Raw genomic sequence first — 21749 nt, forward strand, 5'->3', positions numbered from 1 at the left:
CTTAGCTGGGAGCCTGCTTCCTCCTCTCTCTCTCTCTCTGCCTGCCACTCTGCCTACCTGTAATCTCTATCTGTCAAATAAATAAATCTTTAAAAAAAATAAGAGGAAAAATTTAATTTGCTTAAAAATAAAGATCAGGGTGCTTGGGTGACACAGTTGGTTAAGCATCCAACTCTTGGTTTCAGCTCAGGTCATGATCTCACGGTCATGCCCCACACTAGGCTCCATGCTCAGCACAGAATCTGCTTAAGATTCTCTCTCCCTCTCCCTCTGTCCCTCCCACTTGTGTTCTCTCTCTCTCTCTCAAAAATAAATCATATATATATATATATATATATATATATATATATATATACCTACATATAGGTTTAAAGGAAGAAATAGGCCTTGCTTGGCATAACATGATGCAGTCTCTTCATTAGGAATGAGTCGAGGGAGAGGAACAGTTTTTGTCAAATGCTTATTGCTATTTGTGCAATTTTATGCTGATAAATTTTAAAAACAAGATATCTCAAGCTAAAGTCAAAATATAGAGTCCAACAATTATTTAGTTAAATTCAAGAAAATCCCACTTTTTCATAGCTAAAGTAATAGCAGGTGGATAAGAATTTTATCCTGCACAATTAGTTCTGATCACTCCATTGGTTGTGAGTCCGCAGCCTTTCAAAGCTCTATAAGACTTTTATAAATCCCACAGGCCTGCCAGAGGTTTTAACTAGTTTTATGTCACCCTTCCTTTCAAGAATTATATGAGATAATCAGTAATTAGTAAATGATATGATTCTGTAATATTAAAGTTTTACAGAAAGTATTTTTGGTGGATTATGAAGAAAAAAATGTATGTCCATCATTTCCCCAAACCTGTTCATTTCTCAGAGCTAGAAATTCTCTATTTTCTTTAGTCTGCTTATGGAGAAGAACACCAGCGAGCCCACATATGTTGGCGTATGGTTAGCTAGTGACTTTTTTTCTTTGTGAGTTCACAGTTGACAAAATAGAGCCCACAGTGCAACCTGACAGTGGTAGTTAAGGACATTTACTATTACCCTGATTTTCTAGTGTTTTTACCCACCTCCCTGCTTCCCCTTCCCAGTCCTAGAATTATAACCAAATTGAGCAATTTTGTTGATGAAACTAACGATGTTAGTAACAGCCAACAAATTCCACCTTTACATATTAGGTCCTTAAGTGTTGTGCCAATCCTGATGGAATGCTACAGGTATTTTTTTTTTTTTTTTTGACAGAGAGAAATCACAACTAGGCAGAGAGGCAGGCAGAGAGAGAGGAGGAAGCAGGCTCCTCATGGAGGAGAGAGCCCGATGTGGGGCTCGATCCCAGGACCTGGGACCATGACCTGAGCCGAAGGCAGAGGCTTTAACCCACTGAGCCACCCAGGTGCCCCCAGGTATTTGGTTTCTAACAGCATGTTGTCAAGAAAGCAAGCGTAGGACTGTGAGCATTAGGGCTTCCAGGATCAGAGACCTTCAAGTTTAGAGGTATTCTTTTAGGTCTTCTAATCATTTAGTCCACCTCCTGGGTGTCTGTCATAATATAACTCTCAGCCATATTTCTGGTTTAGTTTCCTTCTCATAGATTGGGCATAAGATGATCTCCTACCTACACATCTCTGAATTCCTTGAAACTCTGAGTTTCTTGAAATGAAGACTCCTGAACACAAAACAACGTTGGAAAGGGAAGACAAACTATTCTTTTTTTTTAAGATTTTATTTATTATTTTGACAGACAGATCAGAAGCAGGCAGAGAGACAGGCAGAGAGAGAGGGAGGAAGCAGGCTCCCGCTGAACAGAGAGCCCGACGCGGGGCTCGATCCCAGAACCCTAAGACCAATACCTGAGCTGAAGGCAGAGGCTAAACCCACTGAGCCACCCAGGTGCCCCAAGACAAACTATTCTTAACCTTTTCTGAGAACTATGGTCTTAAACTGTATATACACAAAAGAGGAGAATTTAGATCAAAGATTAACAACACTTGACCTAGAGTCCATGGACATCCTGGAGGGATCCAAGATACATGCATTGTTGGCTTGCAGAACTCTCTTTTTGGATGTTTTTCTGGAGATAGGGCCCAGAGCTTTCATTAGATTTTTCGAAGTCCTTCAAAAATATGACGTGTCTTAAAGAGAGAATTGCTAACCATTGGGATTGATGACAGAACAAGCCTTTTCCTGACAGATTTTTAAGAACAAGGCATGTCATGGTCCATTAAGTTTCTTGAATGTGATAACAGTAGGATGGTTATGTAAGAGAACATTCTTACTGTAGGTAAGTTGAAGTATTTAAGGATATACTGTTATGATATCTGTAATGTACTCTCAAAAGTTCAGCAAAGAAGTATATACAAGTATCAGTATAAAGAGACAAGGATAAAGCTACATGTTAACAAATGTGACAAAACATTAAGAACTGAAGAATCTAGGCAAGAGTGAGTGAATATTGATTGTGCTATTCCTTCAACTTCTTTATAGATGAAAAAAATGAAGTCAATAAAAGAATAAGGCATTTTTATCTACCTTATTGTCATAATTATAGGTAAAGAAAGAGTGCTATGACCGTATTTTATAGATGGCTAACACCAGGCAGAAAAAGATTGGGAAGACCTGCAAGTATCTTCCCAAATTACATTTGAGCCATAAGCAAAAACAGACCTAACAACAGTGCTTTGCCTTCTTCCCATCTTCTCCCCATATAACCCTGTGCATCCCATAGGCAGACAGCATGGTTTGTTCACACAAGCCCACTGAAATCACCGTGGTCCCACGATAGTGCTGACTTTTACGTTCACAGGCAAAATCTATTGCAGCCAGCTCCTCGTTGATGTCATGCTTGAACAGTAAGGTGCACACGGGAACAGATGGCATCTTGTGACCTTCTTAATAACAGGCTTGGTTGCCAGTGTTCCTCTGTGTCCAGTCTCTGCAGGGAATTTGGAAACTGCTGCTTTACACTTGAATATTTTCTGACAAACTCACTTAACCATTTATTAGACTGGTTCCTAATTTTAAATGGTCAGAGAGAACAAAACGAAATTCCCAACTCCTAAAAGGGACATTGGCATTTCCTGAGTCTGGGGGCCCATTCCTGGGATTCTTTGGGGGCTGTCCTGGCAATCACTCAGTGTATCTGTCATTTTTAATGTGGTGAGGACGTCAATCACAGGCAAACTGCTTCTCAGGCTATCTGGATTTATTGGTGGCCAATGTGAGACTTTTTTTTTTCTTTCTATAGTTTAAAAGAAATGCACTCCCCCCAGCAAGGCATACAAATGAGCCAGGAAACAACCCAAATCTCAGTATCACAAGATCCTTCTGCTGTGACAGCTTACACCGGGAGTGAATGTGGGAACCCTGAGTTGAGTGAGGCTTATTCTAAGTGACCCTGTTCCCTCAGTTGCACACCTGGGCAGCCAGTGGCTGCCTAGCTCCGCAGTGAGAGGAGGGGGAAGAAGAACGAGGGCACTAGGGGATTCGGTCTGCTGGCCTGGCCCTGCCTGAGTCCTCGACTCTCCCACAAGGGCAGCTTTCCTCTGGCAACAGTGGAAGGCAAACAAGGATGGCCCTAAGAAAAGACAGTGAAGGCATTCACACTACAGCCTGAGGAGACCCCTTCCCCCAACAGAATGAATCTTCAAGGGCTGTACCAGGAGCAAAATGGTAAAATCCGTCCCTGTCAGGCAACAGGTGTGGGGGGATGGGTACAGAAAGACAAGAACACCACTGCCAGTGCATATGGTAGGAGTGAAAAGTATGCAATCTCAGGGTCGAAGCAGCTCAGCTGACAGGCACAGGACTGTGTAGAAGAGAGACGAGAACCAAGTTTCTGTTCGTGGGGGGAGGCTTCATTCCAGAGTTTCTCCCGGTGGCTGAGGGGGAGGTGAGACTCTTTCCTGTTGGCCCCACTTCTGCCTTCCAAGGAGGCTTTGGAGGAGGAAGGTTCTCCCTGAAGCCTCTACCTGGCAGAAGCTGGCCTGGCTGTGAAGGAGCATTGACTGAGGAGCTAGGAGTCTTTCCCGGGACGGGGGACAAATTAGGCAGGCTGTCCTAATTTGGCTGCTCTTTACCCCTCTCTTATTCCATCCCAGGGCCAGGCTATTGCCCCTTTCTCAGGTAGACTAGAAAACCCATGGAAAAGCCTCTTCTGTTTGGCCATGCCCTAACCCATCTAGTTCCACCTTCATCCTGGGGCCCCAGCCTCCAGGACCAATAAGCTTTGGAAATGACCCCAAAATGGGACCAGTGGTGTAGATCTTTGAGACACTATGGAAACAAGATCAGCAAAACTTGGAAGCCACAAGACACCAACATTACCAAATAGGAGGTCGTTCCCCTGCCTTAGGCCCTACAGGTACCACTTATCTCTCTCCTCTCTCCCTCTCATCCCCAGTCATGCTTGCCATATCTTGTTTATACTACTGCATGTGTATTTTCAGATTTGGGGTTTGCCTAGCCGTATCTCTTTCAGTCCACTGCCGATCTGGGGTGGGGGATGGAGGAGTGTATATAACTAAAATCGTGTATACATACAACAGTGCCAGATGCTATTTATTTACTCAATCTTTAAGGTATTACAATTTTATGTAGCACAACACAGTATTCTAAAGGCTATCATTGGAAATAAGTTCGTGGAAGTTTGCTTCCGTAAAAACTACATTCTGATTTTTAAAAGCACTTTGTAAACTCCCCTTTGGAAGACAAATTCCAAATAAGAAACTGCCTGTATGAGAAATATGTTGTGGGGAAAGTCTGCAATGGAAGGCCCATAAAAACCACTGTTCAACACTCAACATAAGGCATCTGGTTTATGTTGAGCCCTGTCCCAGGTGCTGGAGATACAGAAGCAAATAACACAGACAAGTCTCTGATCTCATGAAGCTTATGTTCTAGAAAAGGAAAGAGAAAATAAACAAGTAAACTAATACAATAGTGCATAGAAAGCAAGCAAGTCACCAAGATAGAAATTAAAAGGGAAAGAGTATGAATAACTTACCTTAAATATGGTGGGCTGTGAAGACCCATCTGAAGAAGTGACATTTAAATTCACACCTGAAGAATACAGCTCAGCAGAGCTGGGATAATTGCATTCCAACGAAAAGAATGTATGTGCAAAGGCCCCGAGGTAGGAAATGGCTTAGCATTTTCAAGTTACTAACAGCAGCCAATGTAACTGGAACAGCAGGTGAGCAAAAAGGAGGAACCATGCAATGAGACCAGAAAGATAGGCAGGGTCCCATTCATGTAAGACATCAGAGGTTTTAGTAAGGGATTGGAATTTTATCACAAGTGTGATCGGAAGCACCTGATATCATCCTGTTTATGCTTTAAGCTCTCCATGTGTGAAGACATGGCATATAGTGTAGTCTGGTGAGTTCTTACTGCTTTTAGAAATCTTCTAAGGTTTAGAGAAGGCTTCAAAGAATAAAAGTGGAAGTAAAAGAATAGGTAAAAAAAGAAGGACATTAAACATGGACACAAATACTCTTGAACTAACACAACAAACTGTCGTCATGGTGCCCTTTTAAAATATTAATGTTCTCCTAAACCCTTCCTTATAAAAGGCTATGTACCATATAAACAGTTCCTGTTCAGAGAGCCGCTCCAGGGACTTGGAATTTGTTATCTGTGGTCAAGGGAATATCCCAAGGAGATTTCACACATGTCACATCTGGGTCATATTATTATATCTCCCGGAATGGCAAGAATCAAAGAGGCCAGTGTACCCTTTTGCAAGAGTAACGTGGGCACATCCTAGAGGGATGCAGGGGTGGAACACAGGTGTGGTGCGAAGAACAAGAGAAGGTAAAGAGAGAGCTGGTGAGTGCTGCCTTATAGTCTGTATTCTACCACAGAATAAACTGCTTCTGCTGGAGAGAAGCTTTAATTAAAAAAACAAAAACAAAAACTGCTAGTATCTGCCTTAAATGTAAATGGAGAGAAAGTCGAATTGTTTAACCATTTCTGTTTGTTGTACTGCAGTTTTATAATGTCTGATCTTTATTTGTTGAGCCCAGAAATAAGCCCACACAAAATAGATGATCAGTTTATAACAAGGAAGCCAAGAGGAAAAAGGACAATCTCTTCAACAAACGTTGGGAAAACTGGACAACCACACACAAGAGAATAAAACTAGACCACTCTCTTACACCATACACAAAAATTACCTCACAATGGATTAAGGACTTGAATGTAGAACCTGAAGTCATAAAACTCCTAGGTGAAAACATAGGTGGTATGCTCCTTGACATTGGTCCTAGTGATGCTTTTTGGATCTGATTCTAAAGACAAGAGAAGCGAAGGCAAAAATAAACAAATGGGACCACATCAAACTTAAAAATCTTCTGCACAGTGAAGGAAATCATCAACAAAACAAAAAGGCAGCCTTCTAAATGGGAGAAGATATTTGCAAACGATATATAACCAATCGATAACCAATCAATATCCAAAAGACAAAAAGAACTCGTGCAACTTAACACAACAACAAAACTCAAACTCAATTAAAAAATGGGCAGAGAATTTGAATAGATGTTTTCCAAGGAAGACATACAGATAACCAACATGTACATGAAAAGATGCTCAACACCACACTAATTAGGGAAATGCAGAGCAAAACCGCAATGAGATATCACCTCATACCTATTAGAATGGTCATCATCAAAAAGACAGAATAACAAGTATTGGCAAGGTTGTAGAGAAAAGGGAACACTTGTGTACGGTTAGTGGGAATGTAAATTGGTGCAGCCACTATGGAAACCAGGATGGATATTCTTCAAAAAATTAAAAATAGTACTATCACATGATCCAGCATTCCACTTCTGGGTATTTATCTGAAGAACAATGAAAACGCAAGTTTGAAAAGATTTATGCACACCTAATGTCCATTGCAGCAGCATTTATAATAGCCAAGATATGGAAACGACCTAAGTATCCATTGATTGATTACCCATTGAGTGGATCAAGAAGATGTGGATGTAGTGGATATTAAGATATAGCGGACACTACTCAGCCATAAAAGACAGTGAAATCTTTCCATTTGTGACAACATGGATGCTAAGTGAAATAAGTCAGATGGAGAAAACCAAACACCACATGATTTCACTTCTGTGTGGAAAAAACAAAACAGACAAAGCAAAGCAAACACAAACTCATAGATACAGAGGATAGATTGGTGGTTACCAGAGAGGAAGGGAAATGGGGGTTGGCAAAATGAATAAAGGGGCTCAACTGTACAGTGATAAGAGAGAACTAGGCGTATGGCGGTGATCTTATTGTAGTATACACAAATATATCGAATTATAATTTTGTACACCTGAAGCTTACACTCCAATTATATGCCAATTTTACTTCAATAAGAAAAAAACGGGGGGTTTAACTTCCAGTAGCTATCACCTTGTTCTTCTTTGAACATGAGAGACAAGTATGTAATGGACCATAGGGAAAGCCATAACGGAATCAAACACTTGCAAAGAAAACGATTGGTAATGCAAAAGGAAAAACCACCTTAGTGCAGGTAGAACAAATAAGAGCAAAGAACTCTTTGAAAGGCAGTTGTGAAAAAGAATTTGAGGGGCACCTGAGTGGCTCAGTGGGTTAAGACTCTGCCTTCGGCTCAGGTCATGATCTCAGGGTCCTGGTATCAAGCCCCGCATCGGGCTCTCTGCTCAGCGGGGAGCCTGCTTCCCCCCTCTCTCTCTGCCTGCCGCTGCCTACTTGTGATCTCTGCCTATCAAATAAATAAACTGAATCTTTAAAAAAAAAAGAATTTGAGAATATATTTCCTATGATGATCATAAATCGCACTTAAGAACCGCCCATCTGATTTGCATATCTACGAAGGGATATGTGTCTACAAAGAGACAATCAACAGACCCATGTTCACTTGACTTCATGTTTTAACTCCCGCTGTGAGGGGTTTTTGGCACAATTACACTTGGTAACCCAAAAATTAAGCGTGGAAATTGAGAAGAAATACAAGAAGAAGTTATAACAAGAAGTTATTGCTTCTTAGCCAAGTTAAGTAACTACCTTGACGTAGAGAGGAGTTGTCAGTTAAGTTAAAATGACCGTGGGAGGAGAGTGAAAAGGCAACATGGGCTAAGTCCCTTAAGAAATCATCATCATGGGAGCGCCTGGGTGGCCCAGTCAGGTGGGTGGTTGCCTTCAGCTCAGGTCATGAACCCAGGGTCCTGGGATCAAGTTGCATTTGGGTTCCCTGCTCTGCGGAAAGCCTGTTTCTCTCTGCCACTCCCTCCTGCTCTGCTCTCTTGCTATCTCTCTCTCTCAAATAAATAAATAAAATCTTAAAAAAAAAAAAGTCATTCTCATGATATATACTGATGTTGTCTCTACCTTTCCTCCTATCAGTATTGTCCCATACCAATAGGAGAGGAGGTAGGAAAATACAGTAATACTATCATGTAGGAAATGATTGCTTTTGCTGCTCATGTTATCACCGTTCAAGAACTTCCACCCATCCAGCTCCGGGACTGCTCCCTACAGGCACTCACGGGCCACTGGTGATTAGCATGGTTAATCAGCATTCTGAAGGGCACAGCTATCAGTATAAATGCAATAGGCCCGGACTCCGTGCCACTCAGATCAGATGCACTGTCATCTTAACTTACTATGAAGGACGTGATGGGGCTGTTTAATTCCCCGTGCCCTAGCTCAGACTTGTCTCCCAGCTCTGCAGTGTGTTTTAACTTTATGTTCATTACTGCAAAGGGGAGAAAAGAAAGTCTTTCCTGATTTTAACAATTGCACAAATGGTTAGCTGCCCTGTCCGCTTGCCTCAACAAACCACAGAAGAGCACAGAAAACCCACCTCAAATAATCTATTCTGATAAAGCCAGATGTTACTAGGAAAGCCAGCAGAAGACTGATTGTCCCAGGTGGCCATTAAAAACCTCTATTTCCATTATTTAGGAAAACCCCATAAGACTGCAGAATACTTCATTTTACCATCCCCTAACCCCCAACACATGCCTGCGTGTTAAATCTTTAAATAGAACAGCAAAACCAATGATCAGAATATTTTATAAAGTGCTAAAAAGTCCTAATCTGAGATTTCAATCATGAGTCTTATTAAAGATGGAACCCTGAGAGGTGGAAGTTATATGAGGAAAATCTATTGTGTTTCTTCCTCAAAATCAGCATGTGTGGTGGTTGACCAGTTGTTCCTTTCCAAAGTACACTGTTGTTACCAGGAAGTGGCTGCCCAGTCCAGTAACCCACTTCTGAACTCTCTGGAATCTAGGTGGAGCCTTGTGGCTACTTGTGCCGTTGGAATGTGAGCACGAGAGCTGTGTATCATTTCCAGGCTGAAGTGGTAAGAAAGCAGGTGTGCCTTCCCTACCCTTCGTCCTGATGAAAACAAAGGACTCTGGCACGCCACAGGATGGCGGAACCCCAAGATAAAGGGCATCTGTGTCCCTGAATCACCATGTGGAACATCTGCCCCCCAAACCCTCACCATGGCCTTTATGGGAAGAAAAAAATGAACTTTTATTGTGTTAAGCAACTAGAATTTGAGATGTGTATTATAGCAGCTAATGTTATTCTAATTTAACTAAAACAGGGTGAAGGTAGTTGTAGGTTAGTAAATATAGTTTTCTAGGTGATGGCTTGTAGCTTTGGTTTCTCGTCTTCATTTTTGGATGTACCCAGTAAAGGTCAGATGACACCACCTAAAGCTCCAAACTCTGGCAGAAGTAACATTCTGGGACTCGTATGGACGAGGACATTTTGGCCCTGGAATAATTCATTTTTTTAAGAGTGACAGATCCAGAGGGCAACATACTCATTTTCTTGCTAAAGACAGCTTGCCTTTACTAGGCAAATTGAAACGAAAAGACTACAGTCAAGAACCTACAAATTACATGGGGTGCCTGAGTGGTTCAGTGGGTTGAAGCCTCTGCCTTCGGCTCAGGTCATGATCCCGGGGTCCTGGGATCGAGCCCCGCATCGGGCTCTCTGCTCCGCAGGGAGCCTGCTTCCTCCTCTCTGCCTGCCTCTCTGCCTAGTTGTGATTTCTCTCTGTCAAAGAGATAAAATATTTAAAAAAAAAAAAAAAAGAACCTACAAATTACGGGCACCTGGGTGGTTCAGTGGGTTAAAGCCTCTGCCTTCATCTCAGGTCATGATCCCAGAGTCCTGGGATCGCACCCCGCATTGGACTCTCTGCTCAGCGGGGAGCCGGCTTACTCCTCTCTGTTTCTGCCTGTGTCTCTGCCTAATTGTGATCTCTGTCTTTCAAATAAATAAATAAAACCTTAAAAAAAAAAAAAAAAGAACCTACAAGTTACAAAGACAGCAACCCTGGCAAAAAGGCTGTGCTCACAACGGACTATCTCATGCCTTCTGTTCATTCTCTAGTTTCATTTTCATTGTACTCACTCTTCGCATCTGTAGTCTCCCAGGAGCCAGCCCTGCAGACCGTGGGACTGAAAGCAGAATTTGGTGATGATATCCTGAAGCAAGTAGAAGAAACAAATTATGAGTTTCTGGGTCTAGAAGCCACAGCCTATGGATGTGGAGGGCTTTACACTCATCTTCTCAACTGACTTTGAAATTTTGCTTCCTCTCCTGTCCTTTTGCCATGCTCCCAAACCATAACCTCCAACTCTCATTAAATCAACCCGACTTGGACTTTCTCATCATCCTTAGTGATTTGTTTGTTCCGTTTTGTCATAAAAGGGTAAAATGTTCAGCTTTTATACATGAAAATCTCAAACATTAAGTTCATAATTGTTTTAGCAGGATTTGTGAGTCTTTCTCCAGGGAGTTGTTTTCAGAATAAGCAAAGTGCTATGAATGGAACAAGAAATATCACAGCAAGTGTGCTGATTTCCCAAGAAAGTGCCTAACTGAATAGCAGAGGAGTAATTCAGGAACTTACAGTTGCTGTGTCTATCCTTCGAAACACATCTCTATCTCTGTTTCCCTGAATCCAGATACAATACTTTTTTAAGGCAAGGAGGATCTTGGTGGGAAGCACAGTTATTTTGTATGGAATGGACAGTCCTCAGTTTCTAGCATGCAGCACATTGTTTCCGGCCCCTGATTAGGGGGACAAGAGGGTATCCAAGCTCCAGGGACCTGGAACTGTGTGTGGGAGTTAGGGGAAGAGCAGAATTGATGTCAGCCTAGGGAGCCTCAAAATGCTCCTAGACATGCATTCAGCCAACAAACTAGCCCTAATCATCCTGGAGATGAGGGCTGCTAACACACTGTGCTTCTTTCTTTCCATCCTACAACAGCAGATGAGTCAACAGAGGGTATTAATTTTAAAATGCAGATTTCTGAGCCTGTTCCCAGTAATTAATTTTCAATAGGTTTAGGGCAGGTGGTCAAATACAGGTAGGCAGTGGACCAGTTTACTGACTTCATCATCTACCATCTTCGCTTCTCTTTATACATTTTTTCACCTAAGCAGACACATCCAAACACTATAATTTCGGCTATTAAAATATATATATATATATACTTTATATGGAATATATATATGTAATTATATATGTATTACATCTGGCTCACAGCACTCAACAACATTATGTTTGTGACAATACTGGGTGTAACCACAGTTCGTTCATATTCATTGACATTGTATGAACATACCGCTGTCTGTCCATTCTGCTCTATAGTGCTAATTCTATCTTTTGGCCTTTTAGATTTTTTACTATTATGAAAAATGCTGCTAGAAACATATTTGCACATACATGTTTCTTGGTGCACATGTGAATTGCATTTCGGCTGTGTATACACTTAGAAGTGGAGTTGAGTGGAATTGCTAAGTTTTAGGGTACCCGTAGCATCAACTTTAGATGAGGAGATCAAACTGGTTTTCTTTCCTTTCTTTTTTTTTCAAGTAGGCTCCACATCCAGTGTGGCATATTTTGTGGTGTATTTCATTCCCAGAACTTCTTAATTTTAAGATAGTTCAATTTATCTAACACTTCTCTGTGCGTAGTGCTTTCTGTGTTCTGTTGAAGAAATCTTTGCCAATCTCAAGATCACCGGGAAATCCTCTGTCATCTAATGGCTTTGTCTAACGGTTATTGTTCAGCCTTTCATACTTAGATCATTAATTCATTTGGAATTAATCTACCTAGAAGTGAAAACATGGATTTTCTCTACTGTTCTGCCACCTTCTTCATAAATAAGTGTCCACATATGCACAGGTCTTTTTCTGGGCTCCTTATTCTGTTCCATCGATCTGTTTTCTATCCTTGTGCCATAATGCCATCTTGCTCTATAGTAAGTTTTGTTATCTGTAAAAATCTCTCTAGCCTTGTTCTCTTTTGAGAGAGTCCTGGCTGTTTCCTGGCCTTGAATCATCTTGTCAAATTCCACAAAAACACCTATTGGAATTGCATTGAATCTATAGATCAATTTGTGAAGCAAGAATATTTTTATAACTTTTAGTCATCCAATCCAAGAACATGGTTTATCTCTCCATTTACTTAGATCATCTTTATTTTCTCTCAGTAATGTTTTATAGTTTTTGGTGTGGAGCTCTTGCACATCTTTGATTACATTTATACCTAGAAATTTGACATACTTTAGCAATGTAAGTGGCATTTTTTTAAAAAATCATTTTTTAAATTTATTTATTTATTATTTTTTTATAAACATATAATGTATTTTTATCCCCAGGGGTACAGGTCTGTGAATCGCCAGGTTTACACACTTCATAGCGCTCACCATAGCACATACCCTCCCCAATGTCCATAACCCCACCCCTCTCTCCCAACTCCCCTCCCCCAGCAACCCTCAGTTTGTTTTGTGAGATTAAGGGTCACTTATGGTTTGTCTCCCTCCCGATCCCATCTTGTTTCATTTATTCTTCTACCCTCCTAACACCCCATGTTGCATCTCCACTTTCTCATATCACGGAGATCATATGATGTTGTCTTTCTCTGATTGACTTATTTCACTAAGCACGATACCCTCTAGTTCCATCCACGTCGTCGCAAATGGCAAGATTTCATTTCTTTTGATGGCTGCATGGTATTCCATTGTGTATATACACCACATCTTCTTTATCCATTCATCTGTTGAAGGACATCTAGGTTCTTTCCATAGTTTGGCTATTGTAGACATTGCTGCTATAAACATTCAGGTGCACATGCCCATTCGGATCACTACATTTGTATCTTTAGGTTAAATACCCAGTAGTGCAATTGCTGGGTCATAGGGTAGCTCTATTTTCAACATTTTGAGGAACCTCCATGCTGTTTTCCAGAGCAGTTGCACCAGATTGCATTCCCACCAACAGTGTAGGAAGATTCCCCTTTCTGCTCATCCTCACCAGCATCTGTCATTTCCTGACTTGTTAATTTTGGCCATTCTGACTGGTGTGAGGTGATATCTCATCGTAATTTTGATTTGTATTTCCCTGATGCTGGAGGGATGTGGAGCACTTTTTCATGTGTCTGTTGGCCATCTGGATGTCTTCTTTGCAGAAATGTCTGTTCATGTCTTCTGCCCATTTCTTGATTGGATTATTTGTTCTTTAGGTGTTGAGTTTGCTAAGTTCTTTATAGATTTTGGACACTAGCCCTTTATCTGATATGTCGTTTGCAAATATCTTCTCCCATTCTGTCAGTTGTCTTTTGGTTTTGTTAACTGTTTCCTTTGCTGTGCAAAAGCTTTTGATCTTGATGAAATCCCAATAGTTCATTTTTGCCCTTGCTTCCCTTGCCTTTCGTGATGTTCCTAGGAAGACGTTGCTGTGGCTGAGGTCAAAGAGGTTCCTGCCTGTGTCCTCCTCGAGGATTTTGATGGATTCCTTTCTCACATTGAGGTCCTTCATCCATTTTGAGTCTATTTTCGTGTGTGGTGTAAGGAAATGGTCCAATTTCATTTTTCTGCATGTGGCTGTCCAATTTTCTCAACACCATTTATTGAAGAGGCTGTCTTTTTTCCATTGGACTTTCTTTCCTGCTTTGTCGAAGATTAGTTGACCATAGAGTTGAGGGTCTATTTCTGGGCTCTCTATTCTGTTCCATTGATCTATGTGTCTGTTTTTGTGCCAGTACCATGCTGTCTTGATGATGACAGCTTTGTAATAGAGCTTGAAGTCTGGAATTGTGATGCCACCAACTTTAGCTTTCTTTTTCAATATTCCTTTGGCTATTCGAGGTCTTTTCTGGTTCCATATAAATTTTAGGATTATTTGTTCCATTTCTTTGAAAAAAATGGATGGTATTTTGATAGGGATTGCGTTAAATGTGTAGATTGCTTTAGGTAGCATAGACATTTTCACAATATTTGTTCTTCCAGTCCAGAAGCGTGGAACGTTTTTCCATTTCTTTGTGTCATCCTCATTTTCTTTCATGAGTACTTTATAGTTTTCTGAGTATAGATTCTTAGCCTAAAAAAATCATTTTAAAACTGTTACTTTTAGGCACTAATTTTCTTTCCTGTTTTAATTTAAACAGCTTTGAAACATCCACATTGTTATCCTTTATAAAATTCATTTATACATTCCTTCGTTATAGAAACGTGTCTCCTCTCTGTTGCACCTGTATTAGTTTTACATGGCTGCTAGAACAAACTAATCCTCCCTATTTGTCTTGTGGCTTTCAGGAAGGCCTGGCTCCATGCCTCTTCACTTCAGAAGCATGGTCCAGTGTGCTGCTGCTTTTTCATAAAGGGATTTGTCTCTATAAGGACACCCTGGGTTAATGCTTGCTTCCCAATCTCAACCTTGGACTCCCATGTGGACTTACTTTTGCTCAGGAGGGATACAAACCCCCAAAAGATAAACACTGTGGTAATTCTCACTGGGCCTTGCAGAATAATCCCGAGGTATTTGGAAAGCAATGATTTTCCTAAAGACCTAAGGTCAGTCCTTGAAAATGTTCCACATGCTCTTGAAAAGAATGTATGTTCTTCGGTTGGTGGGTTCATGACTCTAGATATGTCACACAGGGCAAGTGTCTTGATCATGCTCAGATTTGGTGAGTTCTTGCTGATTATTTGGTTGTTCTGCCAGTTATCGAGAGAAGTGACTGAAAATGTTCAATTATGATTGTGTATTTGCTTATTCCTCCTTTGAGCTCCTCCGGTGTTACCCTTCTTAAATAAAAATTTAACTTGAAAACACTTTTAGATTAACAAAATTGTTGTGAAGATAGTACAGAGAGTTCTCATATACTCCCCACCTAGTTACCCCTATTAATAGCATCATACATTAGAATGCTAGATTTGTCAGGACATCTGGGCAGCTCAGTGGATTGAGCCTCTGCCTTCGGCTTGGGTCATGATCTCGGGGTTTTGGGATCGAGTCCCCCATCGGGCTCACTGCTTGGCGGGGAGCCTATTTCCTCCTCTCTGTCTCTCTGCCTGCCTCTATGCCTGCCTGTGATCTCTGTCTGTCAAATAAATAAATAAAATCTTAAAAAAATAAAAATAAAAAATAAAAGAATGCTATATTTGTAATAATTAACAAACCAATATTGACACATTATTTTTTTAAATTTTATTTTTTTCCGTGTTCCAGAATTCATTGTTTATGTACCATACCCAGTGCTCCATGCAATACGTGCCCTCTGTAATACCCAACACCAGGCTCGCCCAACCCCCCACACCCCTCCCCTCCAAAACCCTCAGTTTGTTTCTCAGAATCCACAGTCTTTCATGGTTTGTCTCCCCCTCCGTTTTCCCCCAACACCCTTCTCTTCTCCTTCTCCCAATGTCCTCTGTTATTCCTTATGCTCCACAAGTAAGTGAAACGATATGATACTTGACTCTCTCTGCTTGACTTACTGCACTCAGCATAATCTCTTCCAGTCCCGTCCATGTTGATACAAAAGTTGGGTATTCATCCTTTCTGATGGAAGCATAATATTCCATTGTCTAACGACACATTATTAACGAGAGTCTATACTTATTCAGATGTCCTCAGTATTTTCCCTTTTTCTGTTCCAGGATCCCATCTAGTATATGACATTACATTTAGTCATCACGTCTTCTTAGGTTGGTCCTACTAGTGACAGTCTGTGGGACTCCTTGGTTTGATGACCTTGACAATGTTGAGGATTACTGGTCAGGTATTTTGTAGAATGTCTCTCTATTGGGAGTTATCTAATGTTTTTCTCATGATTAGTTGAGGGTAATTATTTTGAGAGAGAAAGCCATAGAGGTGAAATACCATTTCATACCAAGGTTAAAGACTATCAGTATGAATTATCATCGTTGATATGAATTAAACTTGGTCAGCTGGCTTGAAGTAGTATTTGTCAGGCTTCCCCCCTTTTCACTTTCTGTATTCAGTGGAAGAAAGTCACTATGCACAGCTCGCACCTAAGTGGTCATGAGTTATTCTCCACCTCTTTGAGCACAATGTAGCTGCATGAATTATGAAAATGTTTTGCATGGGAGATGTGTCCTTTTTCCCTCATTAATGGATTTATTCAATCATTCATTTATAACACTATGGACTTGTGGTTATTTTATACTTTGGGCCAATACTACTTTTTTTGTTGCACAAATTTCCAGCTTCAGTCTTTGGGAGCTCTTTCAGATGCTTCCATCATTGTTTTGTTGTTGTTGTTTTGTTTTGTTTTGTTGGATACTTTCTTACGTTCTGGCACTATAAGTTACTCCAAATTCATCTTGTGTATCTTCCTCCGGTCTGAGAATCAGCATTTCTCCTAGAAACTCTGGTGCTGTTACTGGAGACTAGCACTAGAAACCAAAATCTGGGTACTTGGTGTGCTTGCTGTTACCAAGTGTTGCTCCTGGACGCTCTCAGCTGATGGCCCATGCTGATATGGGCTGCAGGTAGGGACTTTGCTCCAAAGAGTAAGGAAGTACCTGTGTCCATACTAACCTGTGTATATACACAAACCATTAAATGTTTCTTTACATAGCCATCTATATTTATATTAAGCTATGCATGAGTTCTGCACGAATGCTGACGCATTCAATTCTAATCCATTACCACACGGATCACTCTTACGCCTTCTCTCTGTTTATCATTAACCTCCCACTCCCAACAACAGCCTTGCCCCCACCATCTACCATCTATCTACTGAATTGTTCCATTCCAATATATGTACAGTGGTTTCAGAATTGTTACCTGTCCCCCTGGGAAACAACTTTAGCAACCAGAGTTCAATGGTTATGGACTGTCACTCTAGTTTTAATCTTACAGTCTGCACTCATTTCTAAAGTTACTTAGATCCCTTCAGTGAGCTTGATTCTTACATTTGTGATACACATTTATATTTCTTTGTCACATTTTATGTGCTATCCTGGGAACCTTCTCATCTCCTAAATAATTTCTTTAAGTTTATATATATTACATTTGACTCTTAGTTCTATAAAGTACTATGAGTTTTCACAAAAACTTAGTGTATCATACAGAAGAGGTTCACTGGCTTAAAAAAATCCTTGTTCTTCACCTACTCAGCCCTCTCTCATCCCCTGTCAACCGCTGATCCATTTACTGTCTTAGTTTTGCTTTTCCAAATTATCATATAGTTGAATATGCAACACTATGACAGTCCCACCAGCTTCTTTCAGTTGGGGCAAGGGAGCTAAGATTCATCCCTGTCTTTACTTAAAGAAAGAAAGTGGGGCGGCTCCTGGCTGGCTCAGTCAATGGAGCCTCGACTCTTGATCTCAGGGCCACGAGTTGGGTCCCCACATTGGGCATGGAGCCTACTTAAAAAAAAAAAAAAGATCCATCCATGTCTTTTGTGGCTTAATGCCTCGTTTCCTTTTATTGCTGAGTAATATTCCACTGCATGGATGTGACACAGGTTTTTGTTTGTTTGTTTTTTTAATTTATTCACCTATTGAAGGACATTTTTTTTCCTTCTACTTTGGGGCAATAATGAATAAAACAGTGCTAACATTCACGTGTGGGTTTTCGTGTTGATCTAAGTTTGCAAATCACTTATAGGTAAGTATCTAGGAACACACTGCAAGATCACTAGTAAGACTATGTTTAGTTTTGTAAGAAAGTGCCACCCCTCCTTGTTCCTATTGATGTTTCCAATTTGTTTCCTTCAAACACAAATGGCTTATTTCCCTGGGGATTGTTTCCCTACCAGACTATACGCTCCATGAAGACGAGGGCCCTATAGATGCTTCCATCACCGCTGTAGACCCAGCACCTATCCTAAAAGACCTTACGTAGTGGGATCTTAATAAATATATGATTAGTGGATAAATGAATGAATAATTTAATAAATAAACAAAGCATCCAGACTTAAAACTTTATACTGAGCCATATTCCTGTCTTGGAAATTCCAAAGTGCCACTCTTTTTTTTTTTCCAAAAAATTTATTTATTTATTTGTACAGAGAGAGACACAGTGAGAGAGGGAACATAAGCAGGGGGAATGGGAGAGGGAGAAGCAGGCCTCCCACCGAGCAGGCGGCCCGATGTGAGACTCGATCCTAGGATCCTGAGATCATGACCTGAGCCGAAGGCAGACGCTTAACCAACTGAGCCACCCAGGTGGTCCCCCTTTTTTTTTTTCCTCCTGATTGAAGTACAGTTGACATACAATGTTACATTAGTTTCAGATGTCAAAATGCAGCTCTTATTTTAAGTTTGGCAGGTAAGTGGGATTGATGCTGACACTCTAGGTTCTGTACTGCATTAATCTCCATTCTCCCAGTGCAGGATCCTTCTTTTTGCATGTTGATGAATTTTACATATTTGCTGTTAAAACTGACCCAGAGCCAAATGATTAAGACTTCTCCCAGATTTCCTCTGTCTTGCACAATGTGGGTATTCAATGTATGTGGTGAATAGATAAGGTGAATAAAACATATTGTGTTTTATACACCTTAATGTTTTCCCAACTTAACACATTTTAAATAATCAGTCATTTTATATTTTACTCGTTAATCCCCCTTGGGCCACTTTGATTTTATAGCGGTGTGAAAATGTCTGCCTATAGCCTTACAAAATTTTAATCAAACAGTTTTTGCTCAGAACTTAAGACATTTGCCTTAAGGCTAAAATTAACCAAGACAAAGATTAAAAACAAAAGCAAATTTAGAATATAATCAGTGTTCTAAAAATGAGCTAAATCTGCCCTTCATGACACTGGCTGGCTTCTTAACCTATAACAGAATAAGTCGTAGTTGTGCCAAGATTATATTTACATTTCTGAGGTCCCAAAAAACAGACCTCGCAAGCCTGGGGTCTCCTGTGGTTTGCAGTGTCACAGGGGGCACCGGTTGGAAGGATGCATGTAACGATCACAGTCTGAACAGGACACAAATTCAGAGTTCTGAGCATTTTCACCAGCTGCCATATTTCTGCACTTTTTGAGTGATAACATATTTTTTGCTACTCTGGTGAGTGGGTCTGTTTGGATACCAGATTTCAAACACTATTTTCAGAGAGGACCCTGGCTGTGCTGAAAGATTCCCCCTAACTGACCAAAAGATACCTCAAAATTCACAGAATTAGCAAAGGGAGTTCCAAAATTAATTGAAGTGTCAACATACTTGAGAGCCATTAAAAATGCAGACTATGGTTTGTTGGAATAAACTCGACAAGGCATGTAATAGAAAAGTCATTCTGAGACATTTCAGCTTTAAGCACAGTTTTGATGATTTGGAAAGACCTGGAAGGCAATATAATTAATAATTATTAGGGCACTATTTGAGTTATTACTCACATCTCAAGTTGGAGCCAAAAACCCAATTGATTTTCAAATGAATTTCCAAAATTTGGACAAGATATTAGACAATTAATATCCAGAGGGTCATATTTCATAACAAGTCCTCATATTTTTCCACACGTCTACTGGCACTTTCACTGGGCTATTTGTGGTTCTCTAATAATGCTTGGGATTAAACTCTTTTTGCCTTTGGCATATTCTCCTGTCCATGCACGACGCTGTTCCTTTCCCTACCTAAGCCAGCTCAGAGGAAACCTGCTTTACTGAGATCTTTCCAGAAACACAGTATCCCTTCCCCCACCACAGACGCTGATAAGATCTCCTTCCTTTGCGACTCATTTCTATAGTTTCCGGTACCATAGAAGCAAATTAATCTTTTCTGTGAGCCTATCATAAGACTTAGCTTAAAGCGAACTCTCAGAAAATGTCTTTCAGGCCCTCACCACTTACCTTTACTGATGGACAATACAAGGTAGGGAATGAGAAGGATTTAGTCCACGTTCTTCCTGCTCTGAGGGAATTTTTCAACTTCTGAAAGTGGAAAAACTAGACCAAAAACTAAGGAGAAATTCTCAGACGCACCTCTTTGCTAAGCAGAGAATACAAAATACCTACAATTTTTTTTTTCAAAGATTTTATTTATTTATTTGACAGAGAGAGAGGTCACAAGTAGGCAGAGAGGCAGGCAGAGAGAGAGGGAAGCAGGCTCCCTGCTGAGCAGAGAGCCCGATGCGGGGCTCGATCCCAGGACCCTGAGATCATGACCTGAGCTGAAGGCAGCGGCTTAATCCACTGAGCCACCCAGGTGCCCCCACAAAATACCTACAATTTAATAAAATACTCACATTTTTATATTTTCAAGAGTAGGTAGTTATATAGAATGTTAGGACCAAAAGAGAATATACTCGTAATTTCAGCAGGTAACTGACATTTAGCTCTTCTTCCCGCTGACATTTACACAGGAAAATATACAGAGTTAAAGTCTATGAAGTCTCTCAGGGTCTACAATACCCTCTTCCTCCTGAGAGCATTGTCTATTTATAGTGACACATCCAGGTGCAGATTACAAAGATCTTACTGGTTACACTCAGGCCAATGCCGTCCTGCTTTAAAAGAAAATCGGCTGCCGGCGGACTCATCCAGTTGTTTTTTCCGGTAACTGCCTGTGTACGTGGTTATGGAAGAGTCCGACCACCTCGTTTCCTTCTGCCAAGACGCTCCAGCCTTGCGTCTGATCAGCTCGAACTCTCGAGAGCTGAGAGGGCTAAAGGGCAGAACGATTTGTGGAGTCAAGTAGAAGAAGTGTGGCATGACTCTGGATGCCAGCTTCTCAAGCCCTCTGCAGGATGGACAATTACTTTCCTTTCGGTCGCAAGAGGTAATTGACGGGGCTCACCAAACTTTGTAATTCTGAGTCTGGCAGAATGCAGAAGCGTAACTCTCTTGAAGTTGCCAAGCAACAGATCACCGCATTCCACAAATACAAGGCCCCCATCCCCACCCCCAAACTTTAACTAGAAAGCGTGCAAGGTATGTAAGTTTCTGTCCTTTTATGAGCCACACAGGACTACAAACGATGGCAAGAAAGTAGGTGGTGGGCACCTGGGTGGCTCAGTGGGTTAAAGCCTCTGCCTTCAGCGTGGGTCATGATCTCGGGGTCCTGGAATCGAGCCCCACATCGGGCTCTCTGCTCAGCAGGGAGCCTGCTTTCCCTCTCTCTCCCTGTCTGCCTTTCTGCCTATGTGTGATCTCTCTCTCTCTCTGTCAAACAAATAAATAAAATCTTTTTAAAAAGAAAAAAAAGCAGGTGGCAACTGCTTTTATAAATAAAACAGTGAATCCTAATGATGCTGGTTTAAGAGGTGGGAGCGAGCGATAAAAGAACAGTGCCAGGCATTCATTTCTTCTAAAGACTGGGCTCGGAGAGCCTGGAAGCTAAACGAACCGTCTGTGACGTCAGCAAGAGCAGGTGACTCAAATAGCTTCTCGTGTGTCATCGAGTGGCGGTCCTTGAGCGGGCTGCACACGGAAGTCATCCCAGGAGCTGTTAAAATCAGCTGAAGCTCAGACCTCACCCACACCCC

General features: G+C 41.0%; 1 protein-coding gene across 1 annotated transcript in view; it reads right to left on the bottom strand.

Annotated features, from left to right (window-relative positions):
- Nucleotides 1–20976, bottom strand: part of C2H4orf51 (chromosome 2 C4orf51 homolog) — a 35903-nt gene extending 14927 nt beyond the window's left edge. The window contains exons 1-2 of the mRNA XM_045994132.1: nucleotides 20744–20976; nucleotides 10407–10480 (exon numbers count right to left, since the gene is read on the bottom strand). Coding sequence (XP_045850088.1) covers nucleotides 10407–10480; nucleotides 20744–20976 — 307 coding nt within the window. The remainder of the gene's footprint in view (nucleotides 1–10406; nucleotides 10481–20743) is intronic.
- Nucleotides 20977–21749: the final 773 nt, after the last annotated feature.

Source organism: Meles meles, chromosome 2, assembly GCF_922984935.1.
Source record: "Meles meles chromosome 2, mMelMel3.1 paternal haplotype, whole genome shotgun sequence".
Taxonomy (NCBI): Eukaryota; Metazoa; Chordata; class Mammalia; order Carnivora; family Mustelidae; genus Meles; species Meles meles.